The 16,619-nt window shown below is 41.7% G+C and overlaps 1 protein-coding gene across 2 annotated transcripts in view; it reads left to right on the plus strand.

The window, feature by feature from the left end:
* Positions 1 to 16,619, plus strand: part of reck (reversion-inducing-cysteine-rich protein with kazal motifs) — a 223,797-nt gene that overhangs the window by 151,191 nt on the left and 55,987 nt on the right. For both annotated transcript variants that reach the window (XM_068032209.1, XM_068032210.1), the window contains 5 exons: positions 4,120 to 4,256; positions 5,295 to 5,435; positions 10,128 to 10,316; positions 12,434 to 12,556; positions 14,317 to 14,488. In XM_068032209.1, the coding sequence (XP_067888310.1) occupies positions 4,120 to 4,256; positions 5,295 to 5,435; positions 10,128 to 10,316; positions 12,434 to 12,556; positions 14,317 to 14,488 (762 nt within the window). The remainder of the gene's footprint in view (positions 1 to 4,119; positions 4,257 to 5,294; positions 5,436 to 10,127; positions 10,317 to 12,433; positions 12,557 to 14,316; positions 14,489 to 16,619) is intronic.

The following is a 16,619-nucleotide window of genomic DNA, read 5'->3' on the forward strand; positions in this document are numbered from 1 at the left end:
TTCTAGAGTGGGACTTTGAACCCACAACCTTCTGACTCGAAAGCAAGAGTGCTATCACTAAACCATGGCTGACACCTTAGAAGGACCTTAAAGTGTGATTCCCGTCATTGCCCTTTCAACTTAAATAGACTTGAACTTCAGTCAGTTTAGTTAGCTCTGCCACTATTCAAGGAGCACATCCGTATTGGTTGAGATGTGAACAGATTACATGCTGTTTATATAGTCTTGCCTCCGTGTGGTGGTATGGAAAACCTTTCATGGCTTCGACATTTCAGCAGGTTCATTGTTGAGTCTGGTGAGGGCTCTGTGCCCAAGTGAGCTTGCATCATTTTCAGGTGCTGCCAAAGTTGTAGAAATATAAAGAAAGTTAAAAAGGCTACAGTTGAAAACCTCCCATTTCTTCACAGTATGGGATATGTGTAATTGTGGAATAGGTCTGTCAGTGTCTGAGAGCAGGAGGGCAAATTGGAATTTGGGGTGAAGGCCTTTCTTCAAAAAGCAATGTTAACAGGGGCTCTGAGTCTGCAGTGTTGACCTGTTTTTTTCTCCAGACTGGCAGACCAGCTGTGTTTTGCCAATATTATTTGTTCTGATTTCAGACCTGCATTTGTAGCTGTAGTTTCACTATTTCCACATTTTCTCACTTGTTTTGTTTATCTCCTGTATCATCTCCGAGTCGTACATTATTTTGGCCTTTTTATGTCTTTCCAACACCTCACTGATCATCTTTACCATTTAAAAGTTTTCTATTAGGCTGTTTGTTTCTTATTTACCATGTTAAATCTCTCTCCTTGACTAGTGTGTCTATTGGTAATTTCTTTTCCTGCTCCATTTATCTATCTTTTTCCAGCCTTACTAAGATACCTCCTCTTGTAGTGTTTAGTGAAGGATACACACCAGAAACGTCATAACTTGTCTCTTCACTTTACAGATGCTGTGTATTTCCAGCATTTTCTGTTTATTTTAACTGGCATCCCTTGATGGCCTGCCATTTTCTTAAATGTAATTTCCTGTGTTGTCCCATTGTAGTGAGAATCCTTCACAAGATCAGGGCAGGAGTAATGATCATGTTTCTTGGAGCTCTAGTATCTCAGCATCAGTCATTTCTTCTGAATACATTGGCAGAAGAGGAGAGTCAGATACAGCATACAACGTGAAGCGTTTTATTTATTTTTATTTTTATTTAGAGATACAGCACTGAAACAGGCCCTTCGGCCCACCGAGTCTGTGCCGACCATCAAACACCCATTTATACTAATCCTACACTAATTCCATATTCCTACCACATCCCCACCTGTCCCTATATTTCCCCACCACCTACCTATACTAGGGGCAATTTATAATGGCCAATTTACCTATCAACCTGCAAGCCTTTGGCATGTGGGAGGAAACCGGAGCACGCGGAGGAAACCCACGCAGACACAGGGAGAATTTGCAAACTCCACACAGACAGTACCCAGAATTGAACCCGGGTCGCTGGAGCTGTGAGGCTGCGGTGCTAACCACTGCGCCACTGTGCCATCAGGTTTTCACCTGATGTCATGGTTTTTGAGCATGGTATCTAAAAGCTGGATTTCCAGAAGTCAGGAGTGATGACACTTATGTCCAGGAAGACTTCAACTCAAAGATTTTCTAATGTAAAAATGAAGAGATTTATGCGAAAACCTTAAGTACAATCCATTGTGATGCAATATCTGAGGGGTATTACCTTAAAATGCTAAAACAAACACCCTTTCTTAGCTCAGCTTCATTCTGCTGTCATTTTGGATTATTTCTCACATTTGCCAGGAGCCTTATGAATCCAGGTTTTGAAAAGGGGTCTGAAAAGCCTTTTATTAACACTTTAACTCTCACTTAGATTTGACTTTGATTCTGTGCCAAATAATGCAGTATTGGCTCAACAATTCATTTGTGAAATCTTAAGATTCTTAGAAATGAAATTGTAACTTGGATGGCTTTTGCTTTGACAAATGAATTACTTAGTGTGGCAAACATAGCGGCTGTTTGATACTGAAAGATCCCTCAACTGTCACCGCGATGAGTGACCAATTAGTCTTTTGAGGGAAGAGCATTGGCCAGAAGACCACCTTGCTTTTTAAAACTCTGGAGCAGGCAGGTAGATCTGGATTTAATTTTTCAAATGAAGAATGGCACCTTGGACAATGCAGCACTTCTTCGGTGTCAGCTTAGATTTTGCACTCAAGCCCTGGTTTGGGGCTTGATCTTTCTGATGATATCCTTGTACCCTCAACTTATCTTTTCACATCACAGATATTGATGACAGCTGATCATGGCTGAGCTCTCACCCACAGATGCGGCAGCCTACACAAAGCTTTGGAGCAAGGAAGTGCAGCGGGTGTTTACCATGCCAGTACTGCAGCGAGAATTGCTCATTATCCGTTTAGGTTGATCACAATTGGTTTGGCTCCCTACCTGCCCATCCCCCACCCCCAACCATCTCAGCTTTCCATGATGCAAGACCACTATTGCTTGATGCTAAACCCTAACACATTAAACAATCAAATGAAGGTTTGCTGATCTTTCAACAATATATCTAGAAGCAGAAAGAATTAACGCTGTTTGTGCTGATCATTTTATTGAAATGCATTCTGAGGCAAGGGGTCAAGATAATCAGGTCATCTTCTAGTTGTCAGTCTGTTACTCATGGGGTATCTCAAGGATCAAATCTGGAGCCTTAGGTATTTACAATCTATATTAATGACTTGGATGAAGGGACTAAGTGTTTCCAACTTTGCTGATGGTACAAAGCAGGTGGGAAAGTAAGCTGTGAGGAGGACACTAACATTCTACAAAGGGATATCGATAGGTTAAGTGAGTGGACAAGAAGGTGGAGTAAATTGTGGGAAAGTGAGAGGCTGTTCACTTGGAGGGAGAATAGAAAATCAGAATATTTTTAAAATGGTGAGAAACTCTTAAATATTGTTGTTCACAGGGATTTGTGGGCCCTTGTGCAAGAAACACAAAGTTAGTATGGAGGTACAGCAAGCAATTAGGAAGACAAATGGTATGTTGGCCTGTAATGCAAGAGGGTTAGAGTACAAGAGTAAGGCAATCTTGTTACAGTTGTACAAGGCTTTGATGAGACCACAGCTGGAGTACTGTGTATAGTTTTGGTCTCTGTAGCTAAGGAAGGATATAATTAACTGAAACAGGGTGCAAAGAAGGTTCACTAGGTTGCTGGTATGAGAGGGTTGCCCAATGAGTAGAGATTGATTAGAATGGGCCTACATTCTCTGGAATTTAGAAGAATGAGAGGTGATCTCATTGAAACATGTAAGATTCTGAGAGGGCTAATAGGGTAGATGCTGAAAGGCTGTTTTCCCTGGCTGGGGAGTCTAGAACTAGGGACACAGTGGCGCAGTGGTTAGCACCGCAGCCTCACAGCTCCAGCGACCCGGGTTCAATTCTGGGTACTGCCTGTGTGGAGTTTGCAAGTTCTCCCTGTGTCTGCGTGGGTTTCCTCCGGGTGCTCCGGTTTCCTCCCACAGCCAAAAGACTTGCAGGTTGATAGGTAAATTGGCTATTATTAATTGCCCCTAGTATAGGTAGGTGGTAGGGGAATATAGGGACAGGTGAGGATGTGATAGGAATATGGGATTAGTGTAGGATTAGTATAAATGGGTGGTTGATGGTCGGCACAGACTCGGTGGGCCGAAGGGCCTGTTTCAGTGCTGTATCTCTAAATCTAAATCATAAGGGACAGTCATTTTGGACTGAGATGAGAAATTTCTTTACTCAGAGGGTTGTGAATCTTTAGAATTCTCTATGACTGTGTATGGTAAGCCATTGAGTTTATTTAAGGCTGAGATGAATAGATTTTTGGATTCTAAGGGAATCGAGGGACATAGGGATCCGGCAGGAGGAAAGTGGAGTTAAGGTCGCGGATCAGCCATGATCTTATCAAATGGCAGAACAAGCTGCTCCTATTTCTTGCATTCTTACTTTTTAAATCCGTGTACTTGACTGGTGGTATTGTAATGCTGCTGAATATATTCCAAAACTGCTCGAATTTATATACACGTTCAAATTGTTTTTCAGGCTACAGTGTATCTGACAGTCATGGAAGTTCATTTTACAAAATCTATGTTTCCTTTATAGGTCAGACTGCATAGAAATTCTTACAAATTGTGGAGACCACAGTAATTTTCCAGCAGGGCATACTGCTGAAACTATTTGCAATCTCTTATCCCCAATTGATGATTTCAAGAATTGCATTCCTCTCAAAAAGTACCTTGGTACGTATACTGAACAAGAATTTGATGGTTTTGGTTTACTTTGCTTTTTTTAAAAAAAAGAGGCTTGCAGCAAGAAACTGAGAAACAACTTGCATTTACGTAAGTGCTTTCCAGCATCCCCAGAATGTCTCAAAGTGCTTCAAAATCAGCAAATAACTTGTAGAAGTGCAGTCACTGCTGTGATGTAGGCAAATGCAGCAGCCACTTCAGCACACAGCAAGGTCCTACAAACAATAAATAAGGTGAATGACCAGTTAACATTTTTGTGGTGGTGATTAAGAGATGAATGCTGGCCAGGTCACCAGGAGAGCTCTGTGTTCTTCCAATAGTGCCATGGGATCTTTAATATTAATGGAGTCAGCAACAACAACTTGCATTTAAATAGTGTCTTTAACATATTAAGACGTGCCATGCCACTTCACAAGAGCGTAAACAGGGAAAAATTGACACTGAGCCAGAGAAGAAATTATAAGAACAGGTGGATAAAAGCTTGACCAAAGAGGCTCGTTTTAAGGAAGAAAGAGAGGTGGAGAGGTTCAGGGAAGGAAAACATGTACAGATCTATAAATAGCGATATTTGTTGGCAGGTTTTAACTATTGAAGAAATGTTTTGCAGGTTATCTTTCCAGTATTGAAACGGACATGAAGCTGTTTCTCAAACATAACTTTGTGTAGGGTGACATATTTCATTAATTCCTACATTACAACAGTGACTACACTTCAAAAGCACTTCATTGACTGTAAAGTACTTTGGGACATCCTCAGGTCATGAAAGGTGCTGTATAAGTGCAAGTTCTTTTTAATTAGAAGAGCTCTGCATAATGCTGAGTTAACTTGTTTATCCCATGCTAAAAAATGTGTTGAATAAAGAAATTCTGTTTTAATTGGAACAAGTGGTTTTGTGTGTGTGTGTGTGCATGTAAACCTATGTGTTTTAAAACCTAATTATCAATCTGACCAGATTTCCATGGGTTGAATAAAATGAAGAACCTTTCAAAAGGTATATCTCAGCTACTCTCCATTATATATTTTTGACAGCTCCAAGTCCATTCCACAACATTGTTGCAGAGGTAATCCATCCATGTAATCCTAATGCCTGCCCCAATAACCACGTGTGTGAGGTAAATCGAAAGGGTTGCCAGGCAGGACAAGACTGCTTGCCCTACTTATGTGTCCCAGGTAAGTAATACAGTTATGTGTAAAATTATTAAGTTCCTTCTTACTTCGTATTTCAGTTTCACTCCAAAATTAGCACTATTGAAAGCTGTGTATGTTGATCTTTCTGATCCACTTGATGTGGCTTTTGCTATGCTACCTCGCTGCCTACTGTCAGTCTCCTTCGTGACTCCCCAGTCCCTATATTGTAGCAATCTCAAAAGGTATTGAATCCAACTGCCTTTTCTGGACTTTATGATCTTTCCAAAGGCTATTTGTTCAGCCTTCAGGGAAGGTGGATTACCTACTCACTTTATAGATGTAGGAGTCATTGCTCTTCAAACAACTATAAAAAATTACTTATTAAAAGTTAAGCATGGAAAATTGAAAGATCCCCTGTCTGCAAAAGAGTTTTGCAGGAAATGCATGATCTCTGTTTATAAGACTGTCCTTTGCAATGTCAATCCACAGAAGTCTTAATATTTAGCTTATGATAGTTGTAATTGTATTTAAAATTCCTAGTTACTTGGGGGATAAGGAATGAGGACAAATGAGAAGTTGAAACTTTTCAGTTTACAAAGATGATCGATAAGGATTATCAAGGTGTTTAAAATATTAAGTGGTCATAGAGTTATACAGCACAGAACCAGGCCCTTTGGCCCATCGTGTCTGTGCTGGCCATCAAGCACCTAACTATTCTAATCCCATTTTCTAGCACTTGGCCCATAGCCCTGTATGCTATGGCATTTCAAGTGCTCATCTCTTAAATGTTGTGAGGGTTTCCTGCCTCTACCACCTCTTCAGGCAGAGCGTTCCAGATTCCAACCACCCTCTGGGTGAAAAAATTTTTCCTCGAATCCCCTCTAAACCTCCTGCCCCTTACCTTAAATCTATGCCCCCTGGTTATTGACCCCTCTGCTAAGGGAAAAAGTTTCTTACTATCTAACCTATCAATGCCCCTCATAATTTTGTATACCTCAGTTATATTTCCCGTTAGCCTTCTCTGCTCTAAGGAAAACAACCCTAGCCTTTTCAGTCTCTCTTCATAGCTGAAATGCTCCAGCCCAGGCAACCTCCTGGTGAATCTCCTCTGCACCCTCTCCAGTACAGTCACATCCTTCCTGTAGTGTGGTGCCCAGAACTGTATACAGTACTCCAGCTGTAGCCTAACTAACCCTGCTCTTATATTCTATGCGTTGGCTACTAAAGGCAAGTATCCCATATGCTTTCCTAACCACCTTATCTACCTGTGCTGCTGCCTTCAGTGATCTATGGACAAATATACCAAGGTCCCTCTGTACTTCCTAGAGTCCTACCATCCATTGTATATTCCCTTGCCTTGTTGGTCCTGGTATCAATAAAATATGGTATAAAGTAATGCAGACTGTCATTTCAAAGTAAGACAGGAATGTAAATTTAAATTGATAGAAAGTAATTTTAAAGCAACTGTTGGGAAGAGCTGCTTTACTCAAAAGTGCCAAAAGTTCGAATAATCTACCTGATAGCACAGTTCAAACAAAACATTAGGGAATTATTTTTTTTTAGAACATTACAGCGCAGTACAGGCCCTTCGGCCCTCGATGTTGCGCCGACCTGTGAAACCATCTGACCTACACTATTCCATTTTCATCCATATGTCTATCCAATGACCACTTAAATGCCCTTAAAGTTGGCGAGTCTACTACTGTTGCAGGCAGGGCGTTCCACGCCCCGACTACTCTCTGAGTAAAGAAACTACCTCTGACATCTGTCCTATATCTATCATCCCTCAACTTAAAGCTATGTCCCCTCGTGTTTGCCATCACCATCCGAGGAAAAAGACTCTCACTATCAACCCTATCTAACCCTCTGATTATCTTATATGTCTTTATTAAGTCACCTCTCCTCCTCCTTCTCTCCAACGAAAACAACCTCAAGTCCCTCAGCCTTTCCTCGTAAGACCTTCCCTCCATACCAGGCAACATCCCAGTAAATCTCCTCTGCACCCTTTCCAAAGCTTCCACATCCTTCCTATAATGCGGTGACCAGAACTGCACGCAATACTCCAGGTGCGGTCTCACCAAAGTTTTGTACAGCTGCAGCATGACCTCGTGGCTCCGAAACTCGTTCCCCCTACTAATAAAAGCTAACACACCATATGCCTTCTTAGCAGCCCTATTAACCTGGGTAGCAACCTTCAGGGATTTATGCACCTGGACAGCAAGATCTCTCTGTTCATCTACACTACCAAGAATCTTCCCATTAGCCCAGTACTCTGCATTCCTGTTACTCCTTCCAAAGTGAATCACCTCACACTTTTCCGCATTAAACTCCATTTGCCATCTCTCAGCCCAGCTCTGCAGCCTATCTATGTCCCTCTGTACCCTACAACATCCATCGGCACTATCCACTATCGGCAAACTCCACCGACCTTAGTGTCATCCGCAAATTTACTAACCCACCCTTCTACACCCTCTTCCAGGTCATTTATAAAAATGACAAACAGCAGTGGCCCCAAAACAGATCCTTGCGGTACACCACTAGTAACTAAACTCCAGGATGAACATTTGCCATCAACCACCACCCTCTGTCTTCTTTCAGCTAGCCAATTTCTGATCCAAAGCTCTAAATCACCTTCAACCCCATACTTCCGTATTTTCTGCAATAGCCTGCCATGGGGAACCTTATCAAACGCCTTACTGAAATCCATATACACCACATCCACTGCTTTACCCTCATCCACCTGTTTGGTCACCTTCTCGAAAAACTCAATAAGGTTTGTGAGGCACGACCTACCCATCACAAAACCGTGCTGACTATCGCTAATGAACTTATTCTTTTCAAGATGATTATAAATCCTGTCTCTTATAACCTTTTCCAACATTTTACCCACAACCGAAGTAAGGCTCACAGGTCTATAATTACCAAGGCTGTCTCTACTCGCCTTCTTGAACAAGGGGACGACATTTGCTATCCTCCAGTCTTCCGGCACTATTCCTGTCGACAATGACGACATAAAGATCAAGGACAAAGGCTCTGCAATCTCCTCCCTAGCTTCCCAGAGAATCCTAGGATAAATCCCATCTGGCCCAGGGGACTTATCTATTTTCACACTTTCCAAAATTGATAACACCTCCTCCTTGTGAACCTCAATCCCATCTAGCCTAGTAGCCTGAATCTCAGTATTCTCCTCGACAACATTTTCTTTCTCTACTGTAAATACTGACGCAAAATATTCATTTAACACTTCCCCTACATCCTCTGATTCCACACACAACTTCCCACTACTATCCTTGATTGGCCCTAATCTAACTCCAGTCATTCTTTTATTCCTGATATACTTACAGAAAGCCTTAGGGTTTTCCCTGATCCTATCCGCCAATGACTTCTTGTGTCCTCTCCTTGCTCTTCTTAGCTCTCCCTTTAGATCCTTCCTGGCTAGCTTGTAACTCTCAAGCGCCCTAACTGAGCCTTCACGTCTCATCCTAACATAAGCCTTCTTCTTCCTCTTGACAAGCGCTTCAACTTCTTTAGTAAACCACGGCTCCCTCGCTCAACAACTTCCTCCCTGCCTCACAGGTACATACTTATCAAGGACACGCAGTAGCTGCTCCTTGAATAAGCTCCACATTTCGATTGTTCCCATCCCCTGCAGTTTCCATCCCCATCCTCCGCATCCTAAATCTTGCCTAATAGCATCATAATTTCCTTTCCCCCAGTTATAATTTTTGCCCTGCGGTATATACCTGTCCCTGCCCATCGCTAAGGTAAACCTAACCAAATTGTGATCACTATCACCAAAGTGCTCACCTACATCTAAATCTAACACCTGGCCGGGTTCATTACCCAGTACCAAATCCAATGTGACATCGCCCCTGGTTGGCCTGTCTACATACTGTTTCAGAAAACCCTCCTGCACACACTGGACAAAAACTGACCCATCTAAAGTACTCGAACTGTAGTATTTCCAGTCGATATTTGGAAAGTTAAAGTCCCCCATAATTCTCTATAGGATTTTGTATAACTAATATTCAGTTCTTAGGACCAATATTTTTAGTTAACTAATGGTCAGAGTTAAATACCAGGATGATTGAGAAGTGCTTGCATGTATTTTAAATGTTTTTTAAAAATTGTGAATCCTAGGCCCCTAATGCAGGACACGAGAAGTTGAAAAATCAGTAAATCAAGAACTAACAATTCAGTGACACTAAGCTTGTGAGTGGGACGAGTGGCAGATCAGAGTCAATACAGAGAGTGGAGATGATAATGCATTTTCCTGTGCACCTCCTCATCCCCTCTACCCCACCACCCCACTCTCTCTTCCTTCCCTCCTCTCCTCGCCTCTCCTACCTCCATTTCCCTTTCTATGCTCATTTTGTTCCAGGTTTCCCTGCTACTATTACCTAATCTGCCGTCTTCAGTAGATGTCAACCCTAACAAGTGTCCAGTTTTAGTTAAGAAGAGCAAGGTCGGTAGAAAATAAAGCATTGAACAAGGGCATACAGTGTGGGATCAGGCTTGAACAATCAGGGGCACAGTACAGCATGGATATCAGCCAGCTGTAAATGGGTAATACAGGGGTAATGAAGTTACTGCACTCTAACTTAACTGTTGCAGATTTCAGTTTAGTTTCAAAATACATATTAGTTGAAATTGACAGTGATATTTGTTTTCTAAACTGTTCATTTACTGATTACTGTCTGTACACTGAGAGAATGTGAATTTGTTTAATTTGAGGATGCAAGCTGGGAGAAGCTTCGGATTTCCTTGTCCGGCAAGACACCCTCATTCAGCTTCCTGTGGCAAGTGGAGAAATGGGTTGTTACAGGGTGTGCACTTGTGGCCCAAGTGGGCGGTTGGAAAATTGCTTGGAGATGCCCTGTATTGATGTGCAAAAAACCTGCATTGTAGGAGGCCAGAGGAAAAGTAAGTTTAAAAAAAAGGATATATAAACCATAAGTTATTTCAGAATGTGTCACATTAAAACCACTAAACACTCCCGGGTCATAGATTTGCAGATAAGTTCATGACATGATACTGGTCAAGCTCTGGTTCCCTGAGGAAGCCTGGGACTGAATTTATGAGCAACCCCAATGTTTTAATTTAGTCTGTGAACAACACTAACTAATATTTCTAGTTCTGAAAGAAGCAGGGGCTGACTGCTTTGTGTATAGTTTGTATGGAAAAGGATTGAAATATTTGAACTTTTTACTCGGGTGTTTATAGTGCTTAAGAAAGGTGTTTTTTTTTCAACGGTTTTCCTGGATTTATGTTACTTCACAGAATCGTTACAGTGCAGAAGGAGGGCGTTGTGTCCGCACTGGCTCTCTGAAAGAGCAATTCCCTCAGTTCCATAACCCTGCACATTCTTCCTTTTCATAGAACTGTCTAATTCCCTTTTGAATGCTTCAATTGAACCTGCCTCCAGCACCTTTCAGGCAGTGCATTCCAGACCTTAGATTTATTTATTTATTTATTTTTAGATTTACATTTAGAGATACAGCACTGAAACAGACCCTTCGGCCCACCGAGTCTGTGCCGACCATTAACCATCCATTTATACTAATCCTACACTAATCCCATATTCCTACCACATCCTCACCTGTCCCTATATTCCCCTACTACCTACCTATACTAGGGGCAATTTATAATGGCCAATTTACCTATCAACCTGCAAGTCTTTTGGCTGTGGGAGGAAACCGGAGCACCCGGCGGAAACCCACGCAGACACAGGGAGAACTTGCAAACTCCACACAGAATTGAACCCGGGTCGCTGGAGCTTGCGGTGCTAACCATTGCGCCACTGTGCCGCCCAACCTTAACCACTCGTTGCGTGAAAAGGTTTTCCCTCATGTCACTTTTGCTTCTCTTACCAAATACTTTAAATCTGTGCCCTCTTGTTCTCGATCCTCTCACGAGTGGGAACAGTTTCTCTCTATCTACTCTATCCAGCCGCCTCATGATTTTGAATACCTCTATCAAATCATCTCTCAGCCTTCTCTTCTCCAATGAAAACAGTCCTAACTTCTCCAATCTATCTTCATAACTGAAATTCCTCATCCCTGGAACCATTCTCGTGAATCTTTTCTGTACTCTCTCCAATCCCCTCGCGCTTTTCCTAAAATGCGGTGCCCAGAACTGGACGCAATGCTCCAGCTGAGGCCGAACTAGTGTCGTATACAAGTTCAACATAACTTCCTTGCTCTTGTAATCTGTGCCCCTATTAATGAAGTCCAGGACACTGTTTGCTTTATTGACCGCTCTCTCAACCTGTCCTGCCACCTTCAATGACTTATGCACATATACACCCAGGTCCTTCTGCTCCTGCACCCCCTTTAGAATTGTACCCTTTATTCTATATTGTCTCTCCATGTTCTTGCTACCAAAATCAATCACTTCACACTTCATTCGGACGTTTAAAGTTTATTGAACGTATTTTATTTGTTCAATGCCAGTGACTCAGAAGAATAATTTTAATGGACAAGTAAAGTCTCGTGTGATATTGGAAGGGTAAATGAGTTCTTTGAAACATGAAAAATTTTGTATTTCTGTTTCCCCAACTATTTTGAACAGTTCCTTGACGGAACACAATAATGTCATAAAATGCAAAATCACCCCATTATGCTGACGAGATCCTGATAAATAAAGTCAATGGGTGTAGTAAAATATATAAAAAGAACAAACTTGCTTGGGGACATCCCAAACTGTTCACAGCAATGAATTCCTTTTTGGACTGCAATTGCTTGTCATGTCGGCGGTTGCAGCTGCTGTTATTATGCGCTCAAGTCTCTCAAATGGGATTTGAATCCAACAACTTTGAGAGTCAGGGCAGAGTGTTGCCGTTGAGCCAAGGCTGACACCTATCACCCCAAAGCACTTTGCAGGCTCATACTTAGAAGTACAGTGGCGATTGCATTGTCAGCAAATCAGCAAATATCTTGCATGTGTTTGAAATAAACTCTGTGATTTTTTTTTATCTTTGTTAATTGTATAGTCAAACTTTTTCTGAATTTCTGATCATGCTTTTTTCCTCTGCCCCATAGGTCATGGAACTTCTTTTAAAGTGGACTGTAACACATGTTCATGTTTTGCTGGCGAGCTAATCTGTTCAAACCGTCAGTGTTTGAGTGAATATAGTTCTCGGCTGGATCGTAGTATGTTCACAGGTCAGACGTTTGATCAGTTAATTACATTTTCTGAAAAATTAGACCACAGAATAAAACAATTTATTGTTCTTAATGTTTTCTTGGGCACATAGTGTAGAATTTGTTTTTGTACTGTGTGCAGAAAAAAATTCAATTATGTGCCTTTGAGAGACACCTGGATGTAGTTTTTCATGACAGTAACTTCTCATATTAATAACTATGCAATGTCATAGCAAAGATGAAAGTAATTTAAACGCTTGTTTCTAGTGGGAATAACTCTCCAAGTATGTACTGTAGGCCAGAAACTCGTTTTGATGGCAGTGCATGTTATCGGATCAAGGGTGCACTGTTCAATCAATTTATAGGTGGAGCTGCTAAGGTTCCCGATCACTGGAAAAGTAACCTTTTCCGGTGGTGAGAAGAAACTGATAAAAATGTAATGCAGTTAAAATGGCCCTTAATGGCACCATGTTGGCCTGTGCCATAGGGAATCTCAGCAATGATGATAAGTGCCTCTTCCCTTTTCTTTACACATGCGATTCTGCTTACACTCAGGTCAAATGGGTGGACTGACCACAATGCAGACCTGTTGTAAACAATTCTATTCATAGAATCGGAGAGCACAGAAGGAGGCCATTCAGCCATAGTATCGGTGCTGGTTCTTTGAAAGAGCTAGCCAGTTAGCTCCATTTCCCTGTCTTGCCCCATAGTACCAGATTTTAAAAAATTGATAATTGATAGTTTCATGACACCATTACTGAGAATAGCTTTCAGTTCCAGATTTTTATTAATTAATTGAATTTATTAATTAAATTTAAATTCCACCAGCTGCCATGGTGGGACCCATGTGTTCAGGGCATTAACCTGGGCCTCTGTTACTAGCCCAGTGATATTACCACTCTGCCATCATCTCCCCTAACTATGCTAAACCTAATAATATTGTGATCACTGTCTCCCAAATACTGTCCCTCTGAAATATGCTCCATCTTCTCCACTTAATTCCTCATAATTAGATCCAGCACTGCTTCCTTCCTCATTAGGTTGGAGACCATCTATACTCCATGTTAGGATAATTGAAATCCTCCATTATTACTACTTTGTTGTTTTACATCTTTCTGAAATTTGTCTGCAAATTTGCTCCTCCATGTCCTTCCCACTATTTGGTCCATTTTGCACAGGGCCCTTCTACCCCAAAACTGGCCCCAATATCACACAAGAAATAGGAGCAGTAGTGGTCCATATGGCCCATCGAGCATCCTGATCAAACACTGCACCCAAACATTCCACATTTTTATAACCAAAGTATGACAATGGTATAAAAACAGAAGCAAATAGTTATGTGGGAATGATTACACAGTAGTAATTTCATTCAGGTTCAGGTGCAGTTATAAACTTCTGAAAGTTCGTTCTTGTGATTTATGATGCTTCCTAAATCACCACCCTGCCACCCCCCCCCCCCCACCCCCCGTGAGAACACTGCCTCCTTGATAGTCTCTGGTATCCACCATTATCTTGTTATGTGTCCAGAGGATCTCCTGATCATTAGCTATTAATCATGGACTAATTAAACTTATAGTAATTATTCCACAGTTGTCACAACAATGCCATGTTTTGTCTTGGGCTAACTTTTGCATGGCTGAAAACTGGGAGTGGCAGTTGGTCTGTATCAGTAGACAGAAAGATGAATAATAAGCTGGGATAGGCACCATTTCTGTAACATGCATAAAGATTTATAACAAAGAATATTCATTGAGTAAACTGCTTCTAAATATGTTTTGTAGGTCTTCCCTGTAACTGTGCTGACCAGTTTGTACCAGTTTGTGCCCACAATGGACGTACATACCCAAGTGTTTGTATTGCACGATGTGTCGGACTGCAAGACAATCAGTTTGAATTTGGACCCTGTACATCCAAAGATCCATGTACTCCTAATCCATGTTCCAAAAGTCAAAGGTACCGACACTTTTTAAAATAAATTGGTTTATATTCAAATTAGTAATAGCGCTGCAAGAATTTCCCATTGGATCTCCTTCAGCTACTGATTGGTATGGGTTTTCAATTTGTTGCAGTTGCCATCTGTATATAAACATGTAGAGTAGGCCTCCCTGTGTTCGTCACCATAGCTGCTACCTTTGTGTTGTGTCTTTTCCAGTCATCTAATTTTCCTGCTTATTGGTGCAAACATACTGGACTTCGCTGAGCTGTGGGCATCAGCAAATGTAGCTGTGCTGCTGACTATAATTGTTATTATTCAGTAATCTATAGAGTGATCATAATAGAATTAACAAAATGACCTGGTTCTCCATATTCTCAAATCCACAGGGTCTCTGTCGTAGTGATAGACGGATGTGCATGAAATGACAACACAAATTGACAGGAGCTCCAGCTCTTAGCTGTGTAACCTAGCAGTGTTTCTTGTCTCAATCCTTTTGCAAGCTTAGAAAGACAGGAGCATGTGCTTCTCTCTTGCTTCTGTTTTGGTCCTAAGGCTTTAGTGGCAGTTTGCCTCAGTTAGCTGCAGCAGTGCTTTGAATGATTTCACCTCTACGTGTTGAGACTGGACATACACTACAGTTTCCTTAGTTATACAGCCACTTATGGAATGTAGAAATCACACATTCTGGAGGTGGTTGAGAAAAAACTAGTAGCCTAGTATTGACAGTAGTAGAAGGTTAATATATGAAGAAAATGTTTGATACCTCATAGTGGTGCCAGTGTCTTGTCAAATAAGGGTCACCTCTAAACTAAGTTAAACTGGAGTCAGCTATAACTTGGACTTCACTGAATAAATATCTGGCTATGGTTGCATGATTACATCAGTGAGCCTCAAACTTTCTGTGTGGGTGACAGAAACAGAATGATTTAAAATTACCTTACAGGCCCCCTATAGTCTCAGTTTGAAGGGCTTCGGTTTGAAAACCTCTACAGACAGAGTATAGATTGAGTTATCAAGTTGTTGTCAGTCCCTGACGTCTGCCAGGCATTCATGATTTGTGTGTCCTCAGGTGACTCGACAGGTCAATCCTGGGGAGATCTTTGGGCAGAGAGGACAGGAGTCACCCTGAGGAGAAGGGAGTTTCTCAAGCCAGGGTTCTGCTCTCTCTGCTTCCGCTTTAGTCGCTTCTGCATAGCAGAGTTTATGCGGTCGGTTTCTGACTGTGTTGCGGCTTGTTGGATGAGGCACTGCCACATGGTACGGTTTGTGCCTCCCCTGCACCGATATCAATTTTTCCCCTTGTCAGTGAGGCCTTCCGAGTGTCCTTAAAATGTTTTCTGTATCCTCTTTGAGATCAGGTCCCATCCTTAAGTTGTGAGAAGAGGGTCTGCTTCAGAAGCCAATTATTTGGTATGTGGATACAGTGTCCAGACCAGTGGAGCTGATGTTGCATGATCATGGTTCTGATGATGGAGGAATTGGCTTCAGTGAGGATGCTGGAGATTGTTCTCCTGTCTTCCCACTTGACTTTGAGTATCCTGCGGAGACACCGCTGGTGGAAATTTTCCAGTGACCAGAAGTGCGTTTGGTAGGTGACCCAAGTGTCTCTGCCATATAGAAGGGTGGTGACAACAACAGCATTGTAGACTAAAGCCTTTGTCCTCTTTTTGAGGTCTTTGTTGTTGAAGACTTGTTTGTGCAATTTTTGGAAGACTACACGAGCACAGCTGATTTTGTGCTGGATCTCCTTTCATGGCGACCTTTTAAGAAAGGCAGCTACTGAGATATGAGAAGTGTTCAATGACGTCTAAAGTTTCCCCATCAATAGCTGGAGGTGTAGATGTTTTTCCAGGGGAGGGCTGATGGAGGATTTTCATCTTGCTGATGTTGAGTGACAAAATATACCACTGTTGTGATTGAGAGATTTCAGTTAATGCCTGGCTCGGGTATAAATTTAAAACCTGACTTGACCACAGCCAACCCAAACCTGACCCGGGCCCGGGCCCGGGCCCAAGTCCTTTAATTTTTTTTCATGCCCAACCCGAAAATATCAAATTTGTTAGTGAAACAGAAAAAAATTGCATCAAAACATAGATTAAAAATAAAACAATACAAAACAAAACAGTACAGTCCAGCCCAGCCTGACCC

This window comes from Heterodontus francisci, chromosome 5, assembly GCF_036365525.1.
Source record: "Heterodontus francisci isolate sHetFra1 chromosome 5, sHetFra1.hap1, whole genome shotgun sequence".
NCBI lineage: Eukaryota > Metazoa > Chordata > Chondrichthyes > Heterodontiformes > Heterodontidae > Heterodontus > Heterodontus francisci.